Source organism: Aythya ferina, assembly GCF_964211825.1.
Source record: "Aythya ferina genome assembly, chromosome: 4".
NCBI lineage: Eukaryota > Metazoa > Chordata > Aves > Anseriformes > Anatidae > Aythya > Aythya ferina.
The window spans coordinates 27,226,266-27,252,041 of record NC_140300.1 but is presented as its reverse complement, the minus strand read 5'-3'; the positions used below and the strand labels follow the sequence as shown (position 1 = coordinate 27,252,041).

The 25,776-nt window shown below is 39.1% G+C and overlaps 1 protein-coding gene across 5 annotated transcripts in view; it reads left to right on the top strand.

Moving 5' to 3' along the window:
* The window catches only part of TEC (tec protein tyrosine kinase), a 48,838-nt gene that overhangs the window by 11,148 nt on the left and 11,914 nt on the right, over positions 1–25,776 (top strand). For 3 of the 5 annotated variants that reach the window (XM_084517119.1, XM_084517118.1, XM_084517117.1), the window contains exons 2-5: positions 6,029–6,212; positions 21,623–21,724; positions 22,750–22,831; positions 24,389–24,517. In XM_084517119.1, coding sequence (XP_084373245.1) covers positions 6,075–6,212; positions 21,623–21,724; positions 22,750–22,831; positions 24,389–24,517 — 451 coding nt within the window. In that variant the 5' untranslated portion in view covers positions 6,029–6,074. Of the gene's footprint in view, positions 1–5,895; positions 5,944–6,028; positions 6,213–20,093; positions 20,169–21,622; positions 21,725–22,749; positions 22,832–24,388; positions 24,518–25,776 lie in introns of those variants that run through there. The other 2 variants (XM_084517120.1, XM_084517121.1) reach the window with 2 other exon arrangements.

The following is a 25,776-nucleotide window of genomic DNA, read 5'->3' as shown; positions in this document are numbered from 1 at the left end:
CTATATATGCTAATGAGCAGAAGGTGATGCAAAGCCACGTTACATATGTGGTAATAGAATAAAAGCCTAAAAAAATCAAACTGGCTTTGCATACATTTTAAATTAATTTTGCATGAATACAATGATTTACAACGACCCTCTATATATGTGTATACATATAAAGAGCCTTTTCCCCTATTCACATAAACCTTCACATTTTCAGGCCATGTTGTTATTACTCTGTGTGACGATAAGGGGTTGGATGATGGTAGAGGTTAAACTTTAATCGATGTAGCTGACGGTGAAAAGCAGCAAAAACTGTTTGCAAGCATTGAAAGAGTGTTAATAACACAGGCTTGCAGATCTTGCAGCCTTACCATCACCACTTGGCACACAATAAATAAGGTAGGGGGAGGAAGTTCATATTCAAAGAGCTTTGAAAGCCTTGGGCAGTGGGTTTTGCTTTTCTTCAGAAATGAAGCTATTTCCAGTCTTTGAAATCACAAGACAAACTCATAATAACTGGCTGCTTTAACAGATGTTTCAGAATTTATTTTTGCCCATTTTCCTCTGTCCCAAACTAAATTTCAGTTTTATTTTCTTCCAGCAAAGAACTTATAAATGTTGAAGAGGTTTGGATCTGAATAAACCTAAGGCATAACAGCGCAAATTTATAGGTGTTGCAGGGATTTTCTGTTGAAGAAATAGGAAAAGCTATAAATAGTTAGCTGTAGAGGAATGAGTAAAAATTGAAGAACTTGACAGGTATAGTGAAAATTGATCAGTACCTTGTTCTTCGTATGGTGTTCTGTAGTGTTGCTAACTCAAAGGTAGCAGTATGTAATTTAAATTAAAACTTTAAATTAAAAAAACACAGCATTTTCTACATCATGGATGACAATGTATTTTTTGTTTCATAAAACACAAGTTCATTTCCTAAATAATTTATTAATGAGGGAATTAAAGAAAAAAGGCGCATGATAAATCAGTGAGAGGATAACCTAGTGCTTCAAGAAATTCTCCTATATGTGTATGTGAGTAGCTTTCAGGTGAACAAGTATATTTTGTAACACCACATACTTATCTTGGAAAATCTTGAGTCAATGAGTTACCCCGTAGCCTGCTTACTTCTTTAACTAAGTGCAGTGCATGCAAATATGAAATTTATTTTCACAAAGTGTGTTTATATAAAAAACTAGCCCATTGGTACTTTGCCTTTCAAGCAGAGAGGAAGGTTTTTCAAACATTTGGGTGTAATTTTTTCAAATTTGTTTGAAAACAGCCCCCAAAAATTGCATTTCTGTCAGTTTAAAAAAAATAGTTTACATACGATAGAAGTGATTTCTGAGAGTCTGCTGTTAAAAGAAGAGAGAAAAAAAAAATCCAAGTATTTTTGACTTCTCCTTTTTTATGGCATATGATACATTTCAGATATCATTACAGTATTTTTCACTACCATTCCAACTTTAAAATTATAACAGGTTACGCTAAAGTACATTTTTTCTGTATTCATATTTCTGTGAAATTTGCAGTTTGAAAAGGGGTTAATAACAGTTCCCTTTTATTCAGTTGTCTTTTATTTTCTGGAATCTGCAACATCGTAAGTGGTGCAAAAAGCCTTCCCTGCCATTTGAAACGCAAGGGCAGATCTTGCAATCCTTGCGTACATCCAGTAGTAATTATTCAAATAAGCCCGTGCTGAATACTCATGTAAGTAACTATTCACATGAAACTCAGTTTGTTGTTTCATGGTAAAGCAACATCAGCTTCAGCAGAAAAACCAGGGTAAGGAGTTCTCCTTTTCTTCTTCCTTCTGCGCTGTTTCTGCTCTCTACCCAGAACTGCTGTGTGCTGCTTATTTGCCACTTATGCCACTGCAGCTGTTTGCAGGGATACATTATGAACTTGATCAGTGAATTGAGTTAATTAATAAACAACCAAAACAAAAAGAAAAACCCCAGAACTATTCATGAAGAGTAACAGATTTGCGTCAGCATTACAAGGTACCACCTGTGTACTTAAGATTTTTATATTTTGATATTCTGACCTTTTGTTTTTTAATAACCCTGTGAATGAATGAATGTTGCATTGTTTTAATTAATGTAGTAGACTAGGTGATAAGTTTTCAATGTTAAATTCAGAGACCTGGAATTACTACCAGTTTGGACTGATGGACCTCAAACCTGAGAAGAACATTTGTGCAGGATTCATGAAACCCAAGACAGAAAGCTGAGGATGCCCATTTGCTAGAGAGGTTCTCTGTTGTGGTTGGCAGCCATGTACTAAGCTTAGTATTAAGACTAGTATTAAGACTAGTATTACAGCTTATAAGACTAGTATTACAGCTTAGTATTAAGACTTTCCACAGGAAAACCCAAACTAGCAAGCAGGTAAATGCTACAACCATCATTAAGGAGGGGGGTAAACTTAGAAAACAGAGCTCCAGCTTGATTTTATTTTTTCAGATATAGACAAATGTTTCCTCTTGAAGTTTGTTTTATGACTGGTGTGATAAGTATGCCTTGCCATGAAAAGCAGCAATTACTTAACACCTTGGGTTTGGAGAAGGTCCAGCTAGATTGGGATGCACTTCTTCCCTCCTAACTAGAGCTTCCACTGTGACTTTAATCCATTTATTCAGCTGTTTGAATGTTGCTTGTGCTTACTGATGGGCTTGCAATGGCTAATTGGCAGTTCCCAACTCCAGGAGTGGTGTTGCAACTCCGGGAGCTCTGTTGCAAAACCTAATCACTTGATGCTTCGGTTTCCCTAGTGAAACACTAGGTTTCATGGGTCGCATGCGTAAGCAATTCTGTCTACAAGGAAAAAAAGTACTTTGTAGACCTTGACCAACATGGACTTAACAGATTTATCTTAACAGTTTATTATTATTATTATTTGTTCTGAGGAAAGTGTGTGGTGACTTCCTGGCCTTAAAGTCAAATAGTATATAAAAATCGATCAGTGCAAGCTGATGCAGACTTTTGATGCCTAAGGCTGAGTGTGTTTTTTGCTTGTTTTGTTTTACCTACAAAAGGTTAAGTGTCTGTAACTCTTCCTGATTTCAGTCATGATTATGGGTACTCAGCACCACTGCAAATTCGATTTTATTTGTTGTCGTGTAACTACGGTTGGCCGGGAACTGGGCAAGCCCTTGGCAGGAGGTGTTGTGAAAATTTTAGATGGGTGGCAGCATGAAACTCCCACAGCTGTTTGGAACAAGATAAGAATGTGTCATGCCGTAGTTTCATGGAGTGAGGAATGGTTTGGGAACAATGGAATATTTGGGGAGAAAAGTGCAGAAAAGTTCCAAAACTGTGCTGAAGAAAAGGAAGTGATGAGTAGGTTTGATAAGAGGTAAGAGTGATCGTTAAAGGTTCTTCTCAAAGAAGTTTGGAAAGGAGCTTTCAGAGTTAAAGGTGAGAGTTCAGTTGTCCTGAGCCTTATTTAAGGAAACAGAAATGTGGCAAGAGCCGTTAGCTTGAAAAAGCAGATTTCTGTGACTAGATACAGAGTCAAAGGTTGATTTTCTGACCTGGAAAACTGGTCTTAATCTGCAGAGATCTCTGTAGCAGTGATAAGTCAGTGTAGATAAATGCTTGTAGCAACCAGATGCAGACATGGGCTGACTATTTTTTATTTTTTTAAAACATTCTGTCAAAAGGATTTTTTTTGTTTCTTTGTATTGTTAATTTGACCAAAGAGGGCTGGCAGTAAAGTGAAATATTTTAGCATTATCAGTACTGAGATCTGAAATCATAGTTAGTTTTGAATCCTTCTTGTGGTCTCTAGGGCAGACTTCTGAGAGCACAATTTCTAAGGCAATTACATTTTTCATAAGTGTCAAGAGAGTAAGTTGTACTATAGAGAACACGGCGGTGTTTTTGAGTGGGAGAGCCTATAATGGGACCTCTTGTAGTTTGGCAAGCTTTATGCTGGTCTGAAAGTTAATACCGACTTTTAATTATTTGAACAGTGTTTGTATTTTTGGTTCATGGTAGTCTCCTTCTGCAATTACCTTTAAGATTGCCAATTTATTTTTGAAAGGGCAATAAAGTAGAATTTGGCAGTGTGAGTCATTAAAGACAATTACTAATTCAAAAATCAATCTTCCTCCCAAGAACACAAAGTGAGAGATGACCAACAAAATGTATTTGTATACATGCATCAAAGGAAGAGAAAAAGCAAAAAGAGATTATTCATAATAATTCCATCATAATCTTTTATTTATGCTTCCTAATGTCTTTGTACTTCGTAGTCCCACGCAAACCACAGACTAATTCTTCAGCTTATGCAGAGATATGTCTTGAAAAGGAAGGGATGTTTTAAAACAGTGAACAGATACATCCAGCTGTGAGAAATGGTAGGAGTATGGATATGAGAGATTAACTGGCCAAGTAAAATGTGGTGGCAGGGTTAGACTGGAAGGCAAAGGGTGTCACTTCATGTATTGTCACAACAAATAATGGAAGGTTTGGGAACAAAGCAAAAGGAGAGGCACTAAAATGAATGTGTTTACATTTAACTTTATTTAAACTTTACTCCTGTAAGGTAATATCGTGAGGAGGCTTGTGGTTTTTCAAGCTTCTCTGTATGATGCTGTAAAATGTACTATGTTGTTCATATCAGAGTTGTGTCACCCCCAGAGAAAAATGTATATGTGGTGAATTTTGAAGTAGTGTAAGTAGTAAATACATGCATAAAGTAATCCTTGTGAGAGCTAAGAAAAGCTTTTTTTTATAGGTCAGAGAGATTTTCCTGCTGGCATAGAGATGTGCAGTATTTAGCTAGGGCTTGGGTTTGCGTTCAGACCCTGTCCTCTCCTCGCCCACACATGGGAGATATTTGTGGTCACCGGTGCTTCAGCATTTGCTGCTGTTCCTTCCTCAAGTCGTAGCTTCACCCCGCAGCAGTGCTGCTCTGGTCTGAGCCGCAGTGGAGAGGTGCCAGGGTGCCAGGTCCCTGCCCTTGGTGCTCTGGTGGGTCAGGCGAACCTGCTTCCTCGTTTTCTTCACCACACAGCAGAAGCACTCCTACCAACACCTCACAGGCTGGCACGGTGGGCAGGGGTGAGCAGGCGAGGGAGAAATTGCCTTCCACTTCCTATCTGGCAGGGTGCTGGAGCCAGCCTTGCAAAGGAAGTAGCAGTGGGTGCCTTTGCATGCCTAAAGCCATCCTGTGGCTATCAGTCACGGTGTAAAATGTTAAAGCAGTTCCACTTTACCAACCGATCAGAACTGCCAAATATAAACGATTTAGATTTTTGATAGTCAACCTGAAGTCTTTCTAAATAGAAGATGGAGGGCATGCATTCAGCAATTTCGGAGAAATGGGCTTCCTTAATTCTCTCTTCATGAATGGAGATCTTCTAAGCCACTGTGTGAAATGTTCACTGATGTAACTTGTATGAATTTTCAAAATGTTTTTTACTGATTCATGTTTAATTTTCTAGAGCAAACTTTTTTTTTCTTTTTTTTTTTTTTTCTTTTTTTTTTTTTTTTCCAAAAATCAGTTACATATGTATGGGCCTTAATTAAAATCTCATTGCCCCAAGCTATCCCAAATGTGGACAGTGGCTCAGAACCTGGTGGTGGGATGGGAAGGATGGTGCTGAGTTCCTTCCTGGGCCTTCAGAGCCAAGTTTTGTGGAGATTTTTTCACAAGATGTTCCCTTTCAATGGTTTAAGTTTTGATATATATTAGGAGTCTGTTTAGCACTGTGGTGAAGAGTATGTTCATGTTTTAGACTATGTTGCATGTTTTAGACTTCTCACCTGTATTTTCTGTGACAAAGGCTACAGTGCCCTTTATTTTGTCTCTACGGGCTCTTTGCCTCCTGGGAATATGTCTGTGCAGCTCTCAGTTGAGCAATGACTGAACTTTCTTGTCTAATCATTAACTTTTGTGAACTTCCAGGTGCTTCAGATGAGCTCCAGCTTTCTGTGTTTTCAGTTAGTTTCATTTGTGAGTAGAAGCTCTTTTCACTACAGAAATCTACAGATCTGTGATCTTCCAAAGATACAGTAATTTGTTTCTCTCATCTTCACAGGAACTGATATTCAATGGCTAGAAACAAGAGGTGACAAGTGGCTGAAATGAATATGACTACTATTCTACAAGAGATCTTGATTAAAAGGTCGCAGCAGAAGAAGAGGACTTCTCCCTTAAACTACAAAGAGAGGCTTTTTGTACTTACGAAGTCTATGTTAACGTATTATGAAGGTCGAGCAGAGGTAGGCGATACGGATTTATACAATAGACTGCCTTTGTTTCTTTGTGCTTTTGTATTCTAATAGCTTTTTTTCTTACAGGATATCATACTGTCAGGGATGGATGGGGTGGGTGGCAACAATCGTGAACTACTGTTTCTCTTTTCTCTTTTTATAATGAAGGTTTATAGAGGTGTAAATAATACATCTGGTAGTTAGCATAAACTGGTTCCTAATCAGGATGACAAGAGCAAGTTAAAGCAGCTTTTACAGCTGATCATCAAGAACTGATTTCTTTCTCTCTCAACTTCTCTGATTTTGTTTCTGGGCATTTCCAACTGAAGGGCCTTGGCATAATTTTACTGCTGGCATTACTCACTGTTAACAATTAATTACTGACTGTTTTTAGCATCATTCTCTCTGAATCCAGCCTCTTAGATACTGTGTTTGAAAGGCTTCAGCAAGAAGTTTACATATTCCCCTTTTTAATGGGATGCCCTTTAGTCTTTCTGTAGGTTCTCACATAGTATCTCATGTAGGGTCTGTCCTCACTAAAGGGTTTATTTTAGCTTTGGTATCGCTGCTCTCTGGCTCCTGTTCATATATAAACTTCTTTTACATGAGTTTTGGAAAAAAAATTCAAATAAGCTTTCTGACTTTGCTAGGTAATAGGGCTTATTTTTTTTTTCCTTCCCCCCTCCAATTTGGGCTGGCCAGCCCCATCTTGTACGTGGCAGTGAGAATGTCAGCTGACTTCTGGGAAGTAACTGGCTTCTGAATTCAAACAGGAGCAAGTGCATTTGGTAGGAGCAATGCATTACAGACCAAGCTCACTAGAGATGGGATCGATTAGGGTAGACCATGCAACCTAGAAATTGAACCGAAGCTGGAAACAATTTATCCCTGGCAGTACTAGCAGCCTATCGCTATATAAATTCTACGTAAATTCAGTTATATGAGAAGTCACGAGTGTAAATTAGGCAGTTTCTCAGACCAGAATTTTTTGAATGAGCTCCAGACTCAAATTCATTAAGGTCACCTGTTTCTGAAGTGCCCCATTGTGCTGTTAGTGGTGAGGGACTGCATTTCCCACTTAACAGAGCCTACCTTCCAGATTTGTCGCAATGTGGAAAGCAATTAAAATGGCTTTGATAGCTAGAAGGTCACTTGCTGCACACTAGAAAGCCATTCAATGAAAAAATGTAGTGGAGATGGCTCTGCAACCTCTTGTGTCAGATGTCTTACCTCCAATGAAAGAAGGGCGTAGAGAAGAGCTAAGACTTGCTAACCCTGTTTCTTTGCCAACCCTTGCTAACCCCGTTTCTTTGCCAACCTTTGCTAACCCTGTTTTCCTGTTTCTTAATTCTGCTTGCGGCAGAATTGAGTTCAGTTACTGTGCTCCACAGAGGACTATTATAGCTGCCATTTTCTATGTGTAGTTTGGACACAGTCAAAGATTAAAAATGAGATACAAAATTATGTATTTTTCACTGACTGCTGCATTAAAATATGTACTGACTTTACAATGAAACTAATTCTCTGTATATATTTATTCTCTGGGCAAAAAAAAAGAAAAAAAAGAAGATGAGGGCTCAGATGCCCTCTGAAACATGTCCTGCAGGCTTTTGTGTGTCATCTTACATTCAATCCAAAGAGAAATGTAACTAACAGGTTTTGCAGGTCTAGTTATCCTTCACAAAGTTACCCTTTCCAACTCTGTATCACCTTTCCCCTGCAGGTTAATACCCTTCAGCTAAGATACCCTTCCAGGAGACTCAGTGGCAGGTCTGTCTGAGAGGGGTTAAAGTGCTGGTTTTGCTCACAGTGAGATGGAGCGGGACAGCTCATAGTGTCCTCAGCTGTGGAGGCAGTATCTTAAAAGGTTCCAGCCCGAGACCAGGACTGTTGGAGTGAAACTATACATTACACCCACACAGCCCAGATGCTGAAAGAGGCAGGTCCATCTTCTTCCTGTCCTTGCCTTGCAGCAGCTCTCAACCTGCTTGAATTGGTCCAGGCACTTCTTGGGCTCTGCACTGCTCTGAATAAATTTGCTAATCAGCAGAAAGATACTTGATCTGTTTTTATTTTTGCTGGATGAGAGCTCTGCTGTGTTGACAAGCTGAATTAGCTCAGTGCAGGATCCAACAAGTGCCAGAGGCAGTGCCAGGTCGAGTAGGAGGACAGAAGGCTCCAACTGTTGACATCAACAAGTTGCTAAACTGGCTCAGCCATAAAATACAGCTTTACTACCTGTGCCTCAAAACCATTTATTTTCACTGTTCTTCCCATTTTATATTCTTTTAAACATTAATCAGCATTTTATTTTATGAAGAGTACTGTCTGAAAATAATGAGCTCTGCTCTTAGAGGAGCACACAGTGTTTAAAATCAGCAGTACTTGGGCTCAATTTGAGAAAAACTTGTCTAAGATCTCCGTCACACAGTGGTAGTTATTCCTTTGTGTCACTGGGCAACTTCAATGGAAAAAGGTTGGGGGTTTTATTTTTTTAAAGCCAAGTTGTAAATCTGTATTAACGGTAAAACAGATACATAATCTGGCTGAAGTTATTTATGTAAAAGATTAAAAAAAAGACATTGGAGGTGAAAGTAATTCCAGTTCCTCTGAATAGCTGGATGCTTGCTGCTGAAATGAAATGTGATTTACTGCTTGAATTTAAAGATGTGACAGAGAAACGATAGGTACAGACTGGTTTCATTTCAGGGCTGGTAGTGTTCAAAGTTCAGATTGGTAAGATAAGCGTGGAAACCCAAAGCCAAGAGGATCCCACAGCTGTAGTAGGAGCAGTTTGCTCAGGGTGGCTGAGCTCTGCTCCTCTAGGCAAGGATTTGATTCCCAGTGTGGTCATTGGCCAAGCTGAAGTCTTTCCTCATTTTTTCCATTTTGACTTTATGGGAATTTGGCAGAGAGAATTCAGGAAGAATACCCAACGTTTGTGTTCACGTGAATAATCATACTGCTTTTCTTTTTTCTTTTTTGTTTTTTCTAAATAAGATTAAATTAAATCTTTTTAACCAAATTAGTCAATTCTCAAAGTGTGGGGCAGGTTGGGATTATACACAGGGCAACAGAAGAAGAGACTTGGTATGTCTGGTGACAGAAGTGAAACATTTATGACAACAAAAAGCAGTCAACCATAGAAAACACTGTTCTTATAAATACTTCTGGGAGATCTCATTGATTCCGTTCTGTGCAGACAGTGGCGGGAGTTCGCTTGCTCTTTGACCAGAATCTGCCCATTATACAAGCACTGCTCCCTGCTTTTTCTGTCTTATGTCTGGCAGAGTGCCGTATACCTACTTGGAGCAATAAGCAATTATCTTATTTATAAGCACCAGTGCTAGCAAACAGGTTAAAACCTTGTTTAAACTTGCTCATAACCTATTTTTTTTTTTTAAACGTGCTTTGAAGCAGCTCAGGCACCCTGTCATGTTTGCACGGTGGCGCAATGTGCCTACAGTGAAGCTGAAGCTGCACTACGGTCATGGGAAGGGGAGGTGGTGCTTCCGCACTTAGAAATAGTGCTGGAACGCACGTCATGGAGGCAGCGTGTGAGCTAGCAGTAAAGTGTAGCTACAGAATGATTAGAGTGGCTGGATTTCAAAGCACAGAAACCAGAGGAAGGACAACCTTGGTTTAGGTCATCTGTGCAAAGCTCTATAATTTTGAGTAATGCCATGGGAAACTTATTTTGCATAGGAAGCTAATAGGTCTTTGGCTTTTATGACTTAACTTCTACTGGGCATTATGCTTTTTGCTTTAAAATATATATACATGTATGACCTTAAGGTTGGTTAAGAAGATGGACATCAGAAAGCTTAAAAATAAAGATTCTTGAAGAACTGATTTGTCCCAAGTGTCACAGAGAAGAATTTTTAATATGTTGCCAGAAAAGAGGAATATTCTGTTTAAGCTGGAGATGGCTTCTGGTTTTGGCTTTCTGGCATAAATTCTGTGAAGCTGTTAACTGTAAATGTTGGGGAAACACTGTTATTGCAGTATGGAATTTTGCTAACAGTAATGACAAGGATAGAAATTGCTGAGTTGATAAGTTTCATGAAGCCTGTAAGGGTTTATCAGCTGCCAGTGGAGATTTTCTGTCTTTTTTCCCTTGGTGTTGCAAAAGTGGCTAATGAGTTGTGAATGTGATGGATTCCATTTGTAGTGAAGACAAAAATTCATCACGGTAAGAAATAACTGAATTGGCCTCCAAGCAGAGAGTGCTGATCATGAATGTATAAAATAGGGAAGAAGCGGAATATCTTCCTTTCATGAGTATGGAAGTGTACTATAAAACTGCTTATCCTGCAGTCAGTAAGATTTACGCTATGTACAGTGTTCTCAAATATATGTTGTAGACTTACCAACCCAGCTTTAAATAGACTTATGCAGATGGTGGTAGTGACATGGGTTTGGAAGTGGGAGGTAGGAGGCTTTTTTGCACAAGCTGGCCCTTGCTTCTTGAGGATTCCTGTGCTGTGCTCACCAATGACTGCAGGATTCATTGAGTGCAGTGTAACTTCTCCAGATGATCTGGTTGTACAACAAAGGCATGTGGTGTGCTGGTGAGGAAACAAGGATAACCTTGATGCTTTGAGGGTAAAATATTTTATTGGGTAATCTCTTTCTGATTCTGCATGATGTGAAAGCTCAGAATACTACTTCAGGTATGTTTCTAACAACTTTTCTTAACTATTTTCTTTGAAGAAGTAAAATATTAATTTGTATGAAATTAATAAGCAAAGTTAAGAAATTTTGAAATAAGCCTGCATGTCTGAAAATAAAATATTTAATGCAGTTAAAAGCAAACTCATTCAGAATAGTTTTTGTATTTTTGATCAGCAAAGAAATTAGCTTGAGTTTTTAGTATGATGTTTCCCAAATTTCTCATTTCATCTTCAGGAGAGTACAAGTTTGAAATCTAAGGAAATATTTGTGGAAATAACTCCATGTGTGCATGGCAGTAGGTACATTTGGCCATTTGCTGTCAAGTGGCCTCTTGTTTTGTGTGTTCAACTTAAAATGCTCTGTGGTTTATTTTCAGAGGTGCCGTACATTCACACTTCCAGCCGACTCTGGAAAAAGCAGCCTTGGTGTTTATCAGGGAGTCTACCTTATCACTGTAATAGGAAATGCTTCTGTAAATATGAGCTGTGCAATTAATGGAAAGGAAAACTCACTTTACAGCTCTGCCAGTGTCCCTGGTGGCTGGTGTTCACCAGCAGACAGTGCAAAGTGCCAGATATTCTGCTTCACAGAGTGTATTAGCTGCTTCCTGAGCAGCATCTTTTATTCCTCTTGAATTAGCCAACAGGACAGACAAAGAAATAGCATCCAAGCGACTATGTCCATCAGAATGGACCATCAAGAGATTGTGGCTTGTCCTGCTTCTGCTTGTGTGGCCGTAGGTTGTACTAGTGTGAATTCTTTCTCAGAAGATGTGTCTGGGAGGTGTTAGGGAAGTCCAGGGGCCCTAACTGGAGTCAGCATCTTTCTGTGTAACAGAATGGTCCTGATAGCAGGTAGCACGTATTTCACACAAGCTTTAGTTAGATCATGCTGATGGAGCAGCTCACTGAAACTAAAAGTGCCACTGGAACTGAGATTTTTGATATAAAAAGCACTTTTTTTAGTTAAAGGAAATTCTTTGAGATGAAGACAAGATAGGCGTAGGTGTTGAAGTACTTCTCGCCACTAGAGCAGTTGAAAGGAGCTGGTTTGCGCAAGGGGGATGTCCTGCTATCTTTCTGGTTTGAAAAGTTTCCTACCGATGTTTCTCACAAGGGCAGTGCTTCCAAAAAGTTGACATGGATCCAGTCATAACTTCATCAGTCGGTAACAATGCGCTGACTGTCAGGATCTTCGTACCTACGGGAGCAGATGAGTGTTCCCTTGTGCTGTGGTGTTTTGTTTTTTTTTTTTTTTTTTTTTTTTTTCCCTCTCGGGCTCCTTTGTGGTGATCCTCCTTAGCTTGGCAGGGTGCTGATCTGTGTGGTTTAGTCGCTCTCCTCCCACACACCACGCGGCGTGCTCTCATTAACCTTTCCAGCCCACGCCAACTTGCACTGACCTTGAGTACAAAGCTTGTGAGCATGGGCTGGGGCATGTGAAATGCCTTTCAACCTTAACATCTTTGGTGCTTGCTCACATTTGCTGTTTGGATTAGAGTTTGCAGCAGAAGAAGGTTTGTATCAACTTCTGTGTTTTCAAAAGCTACAACATTGAAGGGAGGATAAGAGGGGAGAGGCTGGGCTGAGACAGGCATGCTAGCTTTAGGGTACAGAGGGTACTTGGGGTAGACACTGTGCTTGCCTATCTGTTGGTATGCAGAAATTTGCTACCACAGAGCAGACAAATGAAAGCCCCAAAGGCAAAAGACTGAGTATTACTTAGAAGGATGCTTCTATGGAGCCAAGTAGAAGGTGGCTTTCTGATGAGCTGAACTTGGGAGGTGCAGAGTGCGCTCATCTTCACGGACAGCAGTGGTATTTGCCATCAGGATCAGACCAGTGTGAAAACAGTTCTGGATAAAGAGCAGGACAGCTACAACAAACAAAAACAACTGGGATTTAAATGAACAATGACCTAAAGGACCTAAATATTCTTGAGGGTTCCTAATTTTGAAAGTCTCTTCTAGGGAAAAAAGGTTCTTTTGCACAAGTTCTATTCAGCTCCTGTAATTTGAATACAGTGGAGACAGAAGCTACTGAAATGAACATGGTGATATTTTAAGGAAGGAAAAATAACTTTAAAAGCTCTGGGGGCCACTCTAGTGCTGCAGGTTTCAGGGTAAAATTGTGGGGCTGCATTGCAACATTAATCTTGTGCAAATGCTTCCTTTGGAGCATAACAGCAATACAGAGTTCCTAAAGCCTATACTAATCACTTTTCTTACAGCTTTTAAATAGAAGATTAATGGATATCCATTCTACTGTTGCTTATTCCTATGGTGCTTGTCCTTTGTTCTTTTTCACTTCTTTAATTACCCTGATTTTTATGGTGTCCTTAGTCAATGCATAGGTGATTTAATTCCTTGTATAAATGAAAGCTCAAAAGAAAAAGTTCAAAAAAAAAAAAGTTCATTATTAAAAGGCTTCTAATGACCTCATGGATTACTCATTTGCTAATGTATGATAAATAGCTACTGAAATGAGTGGATTGACAGAGCTTCTTTATTCCAAATCATAGGTGATAGAGGTTTCCTAAAATACATGCAAGTTTGCAAAGTAACGCTATCACTAGACCTGGAGGAAGACTGTGGGTTGGCTGCTGTTTTCTCCTGAAAGCACCAGAGGTGGATATGCACTTTCTGCATGAATCACATAGAAATCCCTAGCTGTACTTGCTGGGGACATGCTTTCACAACTTTCTCTAAAAGAGGCTGTGGCTTTAGATCAGTTCAGCTCTTACTGAAATAAAAAATGCATTTTTAATGCAATTAAACACATTTTTCCAGCTTTGTCAGAAAAAGAATAAATATTTTTTTTTAAAGTGCAGTCAGGATAGGTGATGGTTTAAACACACATACACATATTTATATCTATATAAAATATGTATAATGTATTATAAATAATGAAGTAGGATAGCTTGTAGCAGTGGTTTGCAGCATGAATTACATCGCTGAGCGAGTACAGTGATGTATTTACAAGTTATCCCACTTAAAATAATGCCTGTTACATCCATCTGTGTGGAGGATATTTTTTTTTCTTTTTCAAACTTCTTTACTTCTTTGCTGGCTCTGTATTTAAACACTAACTAAGAATATGAGAAACCACCCTACCTAATTTCTTTGTATAATACCTCTGTAATAACTGCAACCATTGCTTCTACATATTAGCATCATTAGGAAGATAGTTTAACTTCTTTTCTTTGCACTGAATTAGACAGAAATCAAGGCAGAAAATCATCATTGCATTGAATTTACAAGGTACTTGTAAACTTGGTAATGTAACTTGTAACTTGTAACTTGGTAATGTGTAGATGACTGATCAATTGGTACTCTTGAGGTTACAGTTTGACAAGCAAACTTACAGATAGCTTTGCTGATGTAGAAATACCTGTGTTGTTATTGCTGTTTGCTCAGGTAGAGCAGTGGGATTGTGAGATACCTATGGCTGACAAGAAGCAGCTCAGCCTTGCTTCAAATATATTCACGGATGTAAAAATTATATAAGCCATGTACATATTGATATTTATATTGATTTAATTATTTTGTGATCGCTGCTAGTCCCCCAGAACAGCACTGAACACTTCTAGCAAAAACCCAGTCCTGAGGAGCTGCTTATCAAAGCTTAAGGTGTGCTGAGAAGTGGGTAGAGACATGGTGTGAAGCACTGATGAGACAGTATGATAGCCAAAAATAGCTTTACCACTGATTAGTTACCTCTACCACTGTTGTGTGGTACCCTGGGGAAGAGGAGGGTTGAACTATGAACTGTTCACTGCAAATGCAGTAAGAAATCAGGTTTATTTTAGGAAATGAGGTAGATAAAACAGTAGGAATTAATTGTTCAAAATACAGCTGCTCATAAAGCTGGTCAGCATTTTGAGCTTTCAAGGGGAATAAAAGAGAAGGCTGTGTTCTGCAGCAGAGGCCCCAGAGAAATCTTATGTGAGGAGCAACAAGAGTCATCAGGAAAGCACCTAGGAGAGTTTGAGAAATGTCACAGAGAGGATCTGGATAGAAGTCTACTGGAATGCAGCAGAAGTTGGCATTGAGAACCATGAAATTTCATCCCTCCTCGTCTTTTTTGGTTGTTTACCTCCTCTTCCCCCTTCAGGGAAATATATATATATATATATATGTATATATACGCACTATACATACATATATATATATGTATATATATATATACACACTATATATATAGTATATATATACACACAACTTCACACAACTTTGTATTTAAATAAATATATGTTAATAAGCAGAACTGCTGTATTGATGATGATTCAGAAGATGTCACATACTGGCTAAAAGCATACAAGACAGATAACAGTAGGCACAGATGGGGAAATTTTAAGCAGGAGTGACCAAAAGCTGTTTAAATCAAAGAAATAATTTAAAGCTATTCACATGAATGAAGGCAGCATAACAGATGCATGGGAATGCATACTTGAAAAGCGCAAGTCTAAAAGAAAATCAAGTTGTAAAGTAATTTAGTTAGGGTGCAATAATGATTCCCTCATCTCTGTAACATCTACCAAACCAGAAGACTGATATAAAATGAGGATCTGAAATAATTATCTTTCTAGAATAATTTGGCAGTCTGTGAGATGGAGCTCACATTAGACTAAGCTGAAGTTAAAAAATGTAGGTTATGGTTACTGAATCACTGAGAAGGTGTGAATGAGAACATTTACCTTATGATTACACATAGCACGTGAATCTTAAAGGTGCTGTAAAGGAAGACTTGGAAAATAAATAAGATTTTGGAAGGCTTAGATTTAAAATGCTATAGAGGAGCTGAGAAACTGCCAGCTCTGAAGATAATTTCAATTACCAGAGAAGTGCTACAGCAAACTGGCTTCCTGAAAATACCTGGATGACAACAAAATGTCACACCGGCCAGCAAAGACTTGTCAAGAACGAATCCAAGTTTTTTTCTGTTGGTGGATAACAAGCCTCATGGAGAATAGAGAAGCGGCAGATAATCCTGTGTTTCCATTCTGCTCAGGGCTTGTTTTGGCAGTGCCATATAACATTTTCAGATGGCAGTGTCAGATAAAACTGTATAAATGCCTTGTAAATTCAATGCAAAACAAATGGAAAGATGGTGTTTTGAACAGCTTGAAAGACCAGGTGAAGCAGTTGGAGCCTCAGGTACGTGACCAGAGCCTCACATCCTGTTCTGGGGCTCTGGTCACCCACCTGTGATGCCCCTGGGCTTGGGCTCCCCTCCCTTCCTGGCTTAAGTTGTCCATTCCTCATGTTCAGATGACTCTAGGGCTGCCAGAGGGATGGCTGAAGGAAAGGTGCCGCTCACCTGATGGGCAGAGAGGTGGACCTGTGGTCTGAGAGGGGAGAAAAGGGGGCAGAAATTCTACAGCTGAGCTGGCCAGGCTCAGAGCTCTGTGAGGACTTCACAGAAGACAAGGGAAGATTTGTCTAAAAGAACCTTGAAGCTACATGCTGGTTGTTTAGACAACCAAAAAATTGTAGATAATTTAGGGCCTGCTGTGGATGGAGACCTGGGTGATTTATTGGCTTCCTTTACACTTATTTACGTCGCTGCCTTACTTGATAGCAGCAATACAACAGAACTGTAATTGCGTACATTTGACTGACTGCTGCTCAGTTGTGGGAGGAGAGTAAATTTCAGGTAATACATTGTAGTAATGGCTAGGAAGTTAGGAAGTTGCATCAGTGCTACTACAGAGAATTTTTTTTTTTTTTTTTTTTTTTTTTTTTTTTGGTTTCTGCAGTACTGGTGGTTGGTATCCGCTACGCAGAAGAATAGTAAATTACGCAGCCAGTCCATGATAAAGGTTTCTCAGTTTCATATTTTGCAATACAGGATTTGAGATTTTCTCCTTCTCACTTAACGTTTGTTTGCATTTTTGTTTTCTCTTGAAATTCTTCCCAAGAATCAGATCTTGGCTCAGGTCAGGTGATGTCAGAATAATCAGCACCTCTCACCTTGTGTGACAGTTTGAGCCACTGCAGGAAGGTGAACAGAAATACTTGATACTTGCTTTTCCTAGAATAATCATAAAAAAAAAAAAAGAAAAAAAAAAAAAAGAAAAAGACTTAAAAGGAGCCAGGGTGTATTTCAACATATCTGACACTGGAAAAATAAGGGGATGAAAATGTGGCCCTCTAACAGCTAGCTCTAGTATAACTCTATTTGCATGAACAGTAGTGACATTGCTTGGGTGAAAATGCCTCTTAGGAATAAAATAACTAATAATAATAAAAAAAAGGCAAACTCCCTACATTTGACTTTGGAGCATATTCTGTGAGAGAAGTTGGCTCTGGTTGCTTCTGGGATAGGCGGGCTTTGCTGATGTCTTGTGAAATAGCTGAGCAGCTCCGTAAAAGGAGATGTAAGTAATGTCGAGACATTTTGGATGTTTAGGGGAACACCAGTTCCCTGGGTCATGTGCTGATGACCTCGGGGTTTCCTTCATGGGAATAAGCATGGGAGAGAGCAATAGTGTGAAGAACAAGAGGAGTGACGCCATGGGTGAGCCAGAGCGCAGCTATCTCTTGGCAGCCAGGCTGACTTCTGCATGTTTTCATCGATATAATATTTTTTCCAAACAAAACGTCCTTTGTTGTTTTTAACCCCCCAGCCCCACTCTTCTGAAGGTAAACAGCATGATATCTTCATAAACAGAGAGGAAATGCACTGAAGAACCGTTTTGTCTGGCAGTGGGAACACAGGCTTCTTAGGAAGTTGTGAAGCTACCATATTCAGCAGAAGAGTTCCAAGTGTGTAGAAGATGAGCTGGCTGTGTACTTATCTAACAGATATTTCTTGCCTTCCTCTATTCTGAGATTATTTCTTGTTGGTTGGAATTTTGTAATCATATTCTTGTACCACATCTGACAATGTAGTTCTACTGTTGACACTTCTTGGTATTTCTATCTTACATATCGAACAATAGGAATAGCTTATTCTTTTGCTTTGCATGGAAACAAGACGTTGGCTGGACTGGTCATCCTCGTTGTGAGCAAGGAACAGGGCTTCTGAAACTGTAAATCATGCTTCTGAAGCACAGTCAAGTATGAAGTACATATACCATTTTGCATTTTGGAAGGCTTTGAATAGTAGTTTCTGTACAGTCACTTCCCTTTTGTTATTTTCAGCAAGCAGATAACAGTTTAAAAAAACAACAACAACAACACCCTTTAGTGTGACTGTGAAGCATGTTTTTATCTATTTCTTATCCTTCTTGGGACAGAGTATTTATACCTGTATTACTCTTTTAACTGTTTTTCCTTCAAGAGGCATGTTCCTGAGGTGGACCCACTTTGATAGGTCCCACAGGTTCACTAGCCATTTGGTTTCCAAATCCTTTGTGAATGCTTGTGTCCAGAGAGCATGCATGGGCATACTGGTGAAACACTGCTAATTCTACAGGGAATCCAGCCGCTTTCTACTACATGGGCCATCTTCCTTCAAAAGCATCTGTGAAAAATGCCCTTCTTCCCACTATGGTTTGACATTGCATAATTAGCCCCTGGACTAATTCTGTCCCTTTGTAACAGAGGTCACTCGTTGGAAAGAGTGATCGTGAGTGGCTTCCTCAATGCTGGCTCGTGCCTGCAGCTCTACTTCCACTCTAGGTCAGGGTGTGAGCTCTGCTTGATCCTGCATTTTGTGTCTGCTCTACACCTCACTCTAGAGCAAGGCATTAGGCACGCGCAATAAATGCAACACAGTGATGGTCTGCAAGAAGTCCCATTATTAGAGGAAATTGTTTAAGTAGAGGAATTGCAGTGCTCTATTTGGCATTTTGCTTCAGTCATTCTTTTCTGCCCAATGGTTTAATAGTGAGAAACGTTGAGCTAAAACACAGCTGCAAACCTGGCAATTGGAAAGCTGTGGCCATTAATAACTGTTGCTTCTGCTGCAACCTGAAACACGGCTGGAGCAGTACATTTGTCTTTAATTTCACATGTACAAGGTTTTTAATCTTTAGAATATGCAAAAACAGAAGAATCTGATGTCATTAGGCTTTATTAGCTGGATTGGGTTGTAAGGTGGGTCAAATTTGAATTGGTTTAATTTAGCGTCTCATGGTGATGTAAAGTGAGCCACCTTAAATCATGCAAGTATACAAAGGGATGACTTAGGAAATATGAATACTAGAATGATGTGCTGAGTATTAGGAGGTTAGCTTTATTATTTTATTTTATTTTATTTTATTTTATTTTATTTTATTTTATTTTATTTTATTTTATTTTATTTTATTTTATTTTATTTTATTTTATTTTATTTTTCCAAAATGTTAGTTGATTATCTTCTTGGATTCCTGTTCTTTGCCATTTTTGCACATATATGCTCCTTCGGAGCACTCACTGAATGCCAGAATTGGCATGAAAATCTGTGAGTCATGGAGGAGAGGCTTAAAGTCATAAAGCCTGTTCCTCAAAGAAATGTCTATGATTCCAGGTAAGGATAAAAATGTATATCATCTCTTTCTGTCCCCCAGCCTCAGTTAACCACTAGGTGGGATCCAAGCAATACATGAGTACCCCACAGGACCCAGAAAGCTGGGTAGATACATTACAGAAGTGGCAGGCTTTTCTTCTTCTTTGTATGTCATTCGTTGTGCAGAGAAAAGATCTGGAGAGGTATCTTCAGTACAATTATGTGGAGTATTGAATTCTGTGCTTCATTTAAAAATTAAAAAAAAAAAAAAAAAAGGTAGATCTTGTTTGGGTCTTCCTATCCCGCATTTGCTAATCTGTCAGCTCTGAAGCCGCCAGGCTGCCATGAAAATGAGAGGAAAGAGCAGTACTTGATGCTGTACTGAGTGGTGTGCAGTTGTTACTCAATATTTGGCACTTGCATTAGCGTGTTTTACTTCAGGCAGTCGAAGTTCAAGTAAGGGGATACCATAAAATAAACAGAAAGCTTGACTTGAAACAAATTTTTGATCAGAAAACCAAGGTTGCGTAGTCAGTGCAAATTATTTGTCAGCATAACGTGATAGCTTTGTAGCAACGTGTTATTTGATTTTTTTTTTATTATTATTAATTACTCATTAGAATGTCTAATTCATCTTTGTTCATGTTGCAATTTTAAAACCCCCATGTTGGGACTTCTTTTTTGCCTTTTTAATTTTGTGGTGTTACATAACAGTTACAGCTTTATCTGAACTCGGTTCCTGTCATTCTTCCTGACTCTGACTGTGGAGTGTCTGAATTCTTCAGGCACATTTTATCTGCCTCTTTTCTTCATAACAATATACATAGGAGACAAAATACTGAAGGTGTTCTAAATTTTGGTAAGACTTCTCTGTTTTCCCTGGGTGGTGACTGTTGTGCTGCTAGGGTGGTGGAATCGTGATGGCTGAGCTTGAAGTTGCTCTGCTCTTCTGTTTTTAAGACTCTTTTCAGTTCTTTATTATTGTGCCAGACTTCTGCTATTTGGGCTGAAATTTCTATCCTCAGGAGAGAGGAAGGGAGCTGAGTAGGGAGTAGAGTATCTCCAGTAATTCACTAATTGCTAATTATTTCCACATTGCCTGAACAGTGCTCATCTTTCATGAGCTGCACACTGGTCTGCATGTGTTGGATGTGCTTTGCTATTCAAATTTTTGATGTGGGTTTATACTGAACCTGCCATGAGCTGCTGCCATTTTTGTTGTTGTTCCAGATTTCAGTAGAAACATCCTCCCTTATAAGAGACCTGGTTTTCCCCAAAGTGAGAAGTGGCCCTTACAGTGTCCATAGATTTACCAGCTTTTTTTTTTTTTTTTTTTTTTTTTTACCAGTGTGCTGAAAATTTCCATGCTGCGCTTTCATTCTTAACCTTTTCTGCTTCATTTAAATGAAAAGAGGATAAATCAGCTTCTTCAGAAAACAGACACCATAAAAAGGTCTGCATGTGTGTGGTCTTCACCGTTACTGCCTATTGCTTTTACATATAGACTGAAGCACAGTACAAGCTACCTCCAGCTACAGGCTGCTCTTCCACAAAGATTCCCTCTTGGGACAGTTGAACCACACTGTATTTCTGTGCATTTTAACTTGGGCTGCAGCTGGTGAGCACTCTTTCCTTCTTCAAAATCTTCATGATTACCAGTTTAGGTGAGCCAAACCTTCTCAGATCTTGCTTTTTCAAAGCTTCTGCCATGTTGGTCAAAGAAATTCTTTCACCATGTTTTCACAGCTTATCCCAGGGACAGGTTTCACCTCTTGTCTTCTGCTTCCTACCCTGCATGGGCTTGTATTGCCTGTGCAGCACTGCAGTTTCTATGGAAAGCTGGTGAAACATGGGAGTAGCCACAGAAAGACGGGAGCAACAGAGCAAGGGAGCAGGCTAGATGATGCATTGGCACCTGTTTCACTCACCCTTTTTAGTCATAACTTGAGATCAGCAAGCTGTTCTTTATCTGTACTCAAGTTCTTGTTTTTTTTTTTGATTTTTTTTTTTTTTTGTAAAGAGGAGTAAACTATGGTTAAAACTGATTGGAAACTGTATTGGAAAAGGTGATGCTTTTTACTAAGCAATTACACTCTAGTCTGCACTTTTACTAGTGTAGGTTTTCATACCCTCTTTCATTTTTTTCAAATGAATTCTGCAGTTAAAGCAACAATGCTGTTGTAAGTGGAAAAGTAAGCAAAAAGTCTCTGCAGAGAAAGGTAAAAAAGAAAGATAAACATATGAGTGCCTGTAGATGAAAGCAATCATCAGTTGTATTTTATTTATTTATTTATTTTTCTTTTTTTCTTACAGAAAAAGTACAGAAAAGGATCTGTGGATATTTCAAGGATTAAATGTGTAGAAGTTGTAAAAAATGATGGTATTATTCCCTGTCAAAATAAATACCCATTTCAGGTATGTTCCTTTGGTTTATATAAAATACAGTGCTCCTTTCAATAGCACCAAGCCACTTGCTTGAAATTACTGACACTGTTAAACACGGAGCCCATTCTCAGTTCTGTGGGTCTGTTGGAGGGGGCTCAGGGTCAGGGACTGAAAACCATCCCCAAAAGCTCTGCTCATCCTAAAGTCCCTGCTCATGGAAGCTTTGCCTAAAACACTTGGACTTTTTCTTTTCCCCACCCTCTCTGCCTTGGTGTTGACTGGAAACTGCTTAGTCCTCCAGAATAGGTTAGCTGGCAGCCAATTTTCCCTGTCTTCTTTCTTGCACACACTTTATATAAAGCAGCATGTTTGCAATTACCATTAATTTATATAGGAATAAGAAAAACAAGATAAACCTTGTTGCTTTTTCTTCCATTGTGAACTTAATGGAAGTAAACACAGAAAACAAAGTACTTAAAAGGAAAAAAATGTTTAAATGTCAGGTTCTGCTTATGATGGAAGAAATTTTTGATGTGAGCATGAATTTCACTGATGGAAGCAGGGATCTGCCCCCTTTCTACCAGGGCAATACTTGTTTTCTGCCCATACAGGCAGTGAAGAAAAAGAAGGCAAGAATTAACCCAGAATAACAGAGAATCACAAAGTAATATGAAATGGCTGGGAACGAAGGATGCCTGATTATAAAATGCCTTAACAGTTATGAGATACTGTTATTAGAAAATACACAGTGAAGAATGAACAAAGCAAAGCATGAAGCAAACATCTAAAGGAATAATAAGATAATATACCATTACAGAATCCTTCCTGTTCTACTGACAGCACCATGTATAAATAGCAAACCCTAAAAAACTTCCCCTTGTTTCTGCATTTTGTCTCATGCTTCTCATGTGGCTGAGGACACTCATTTTGCCAAATGTAACATTTTTTTCCCTTGTTCTGCTTACTGTTTTTGCTAAGGAATAAATAAAAGAGTATTACTAGGTGAAAGGCTTTATTTTATTTTTTTTTAATATTATATTTATTTTTCCCTGCAGGTTGTATATGATGCTAATACACTTTATATTTTTGCACCAAGTCCACAAAGCCGGGATCAGTGGGTGAGGAATCTGAAAGAAGGTAAAGGAAATCACTTGCACTTAATATCTGACACATTTAGATAACTTTACTAGAGCTGTGCGCTGGGTCTAGTGAGATGGGGGTAACTCAGTGCTGTGTTTTGGATTTGTGGCTACAAGAGTGCTGAAAACACACCAGTGGTTTTGTGATTTCAGAGGGTGCTTGTGCAGCCTGGAGGCTTTGCCTTTTGCTCATGGTGCCCCCACAGTGACTAGGCAGGGGAGGGCAAGGGACTGGGAGGGGACACAGCTGGGGTAGGGGATGTGAATCGCCCCAAGGGATCTTCCATGCCATATACAGTCATGCTCAGCAATAAACTCTGGGGTAGGGGAAGGAGGGAGTAAGGGGGGGTTGATTTCCAAGCTGGTCATTGCTCACAGGCTGGCTGGGCATTGTTTTACTGGTGGGAGATGGTGTATTATTTCCTTTGCATCACTTTTTTCTTTCTTTCCCTTCTCTTTAAACTGTCACAGCCCACAAGTTTTCTCACTTTTCCTCTTTCTATTATTTTCCCCCATGCCAGTGTGTGGGTTGGGTGCTTAGCTGCTGACAGGTGTCAACCCACAACAAGCTAGAAAAATAAAATGGTGCAACTTCTATTGCACGTATCAACTGACTTTTATTTTTATTGGGTCAGGTCATCATTTGCATACACAGCATGTCAGAATAGATACTGGGCATATCAAGCACCCTGGCTGATTTCATTCAACATGTCTAGTCTAAATGCAACAAGAATTTGAATTCGTGCCTTTGTACAACATGTAAATCATCAAAAAGCTTATCCGAGCTAGTTAGTGGCATCACTTGGAAGTTTTGTCTGAACATAGCTGGACAGTGTTATGGTGATGGTCTCCCACTGATGTAAAACAACAAGAGACATCTCCCCTGAAATGTGATTCTGATTATTGATATCATACTGAATAAAGATCATTTTTTCAAGAGCCTCTTAATGCCTTCTGCTGTCATCAAACATTCACATTAATTGCAGGTGCTCTTCAAAGTCGTAAGACATAATTCCTGGGCTGGGCTGGGTCGGAAATGACTTCCAAAACTCAGCAGCCTCATAGGGTGGGGATGGGGAGCCTGCTAAACCAAACACAGGCGTTGTGCTGTGAAATAGTGATAAATGTAAGCTAACCTTTCCTCAAGAGCACTAATTACAGAGGAAATGGAGTCACTTGCAGTGGAAACAAAAAGAAAAGAGGCAGCCAGAGCCCACAGGGCCCTCACAGCCGCCCAACTGTGTTGCAGGGTGCAGGTGGGCGCCTGGGTCTGCCTTCACGGAGGCACCAAACACTGCCCTGCTGTGGTGGCTGCTTTGGGCGGGGAGCACAGCACACCCTTCTGGAATAAAGTCATGTATTACCCTAAAAATATCACCTGCCTTCACTGTATGACCTCCGTGTAAACTTGTAAGAAAGTCCTTTAGAGAAGCGGTGTTGTAGCAAGGACAACAAGTAAAGATTATGATTCATCAAAGACACTAATATTTATTAAGAAAGTCAGAAATCATGATTTGTTTTTCCTTTTTTAATCTTTGCTCTCTATTTCCTGTAGGAATAAAGAACAACAGCAATATAATGGTAAAATACCATCCTAAATTCTGGACAGAGGGAATTTATCAGTGCTGCAGGCAGACAGAAAAATTAGCACCTGGTTGTGAAAGATATAATCTTTTTGAAAACAGTAAGTACATAACTTTACATATGAAATTATGTTGGCATATTTTTCTGTGTTTTGTTGTTGTTATGTGATTCTGTCCTCACATTTGAATGCTGTAGGTATCAGGGAAATTTTATGGTGCACCGTGAACTGTTGATTCTGTGTCTAGAGAAAACAAAAATATTTTTCATCTCCAAACATTTTGTAAAAAGTGTAAAAGTCAGTGAATTGTCCTTCCAAAAAGTGTTTGGAGACAGCTGAAAGGAATCATTGAGGTTGCTGAATTTATTTTCCACTTGGCTTGTGTTTCCCATCTGAAACCTATTTGACCAACTGTTTACCTCAGACTGAGGTTAAAACCTCATGGTGAAAGAGATTCATCTGATCTTTGCCAGCTCTCCAGTTTGAATTAATAACTTCTGTGTATCCGTGTAAAGGAATAACAACCCTGCTGGAATTAGTGTTATTAACACCAGTGTGAAAATGGTATGAGAATGTAACTAGGCTTAATGCATTTACAGACACATGGCTCAATTTTCCTAAAAGTTTGCAAACGTCCATATGCTGAACCTGGATGAACCATGACTTCCGTATGCATATGGCTCCTCCAGCATGCAAACCACAGCCTGTACGTGCTCTGCAGTGTATGCTGGAGCATGCAAAGATGTGGAAGTGTGACCCTCACTGCAGCATTGTCCTCTATGACAATACAGCAATTGTCTGTCTTTGATTCAAGGAAAACTCCTTAGTAATAAAAGTAATTGCAACAACGCTTACCTCCTAGTGAAATTAACAGTGCCTGGAAAATTTCCTACATTAGGGCCTTAAAAGGTGGGGAATTGTGTATTTCATTGCATTAAAAGAAGAAAAAACAGTGGCTTGTGGTTGACCTTATTCTGCAAGATCATAGTTCAGCTGTTGAAGTGGAAAAAAGCAGCACAGGAGAAAAAAATAATTTTGGACCTGAGAAGTAATTTAAAAACTGCTTTTTTTTATATATATATATACATCTTTACACGATTTTATACAAAAAATACAACTTTTATGCCTTATTTGGTAAAGCAAGAATCAGGGGAAACATATATTTTTTATAAGAATAGATATTAATAGGAGCAGACTTTTAGATTATCATGGTGAGAAGAACACTGCTTCCTTTTTATATTCTTTTTATTTATTTACATGTATTTACTATTATTATTCCTTATTAAGGAGCAAGACATGGTTTTGAACTCCAGGAGTCTTTTGGAGGAACCTCATGAGGCATCCCTGCCCGTGGGCTGGCT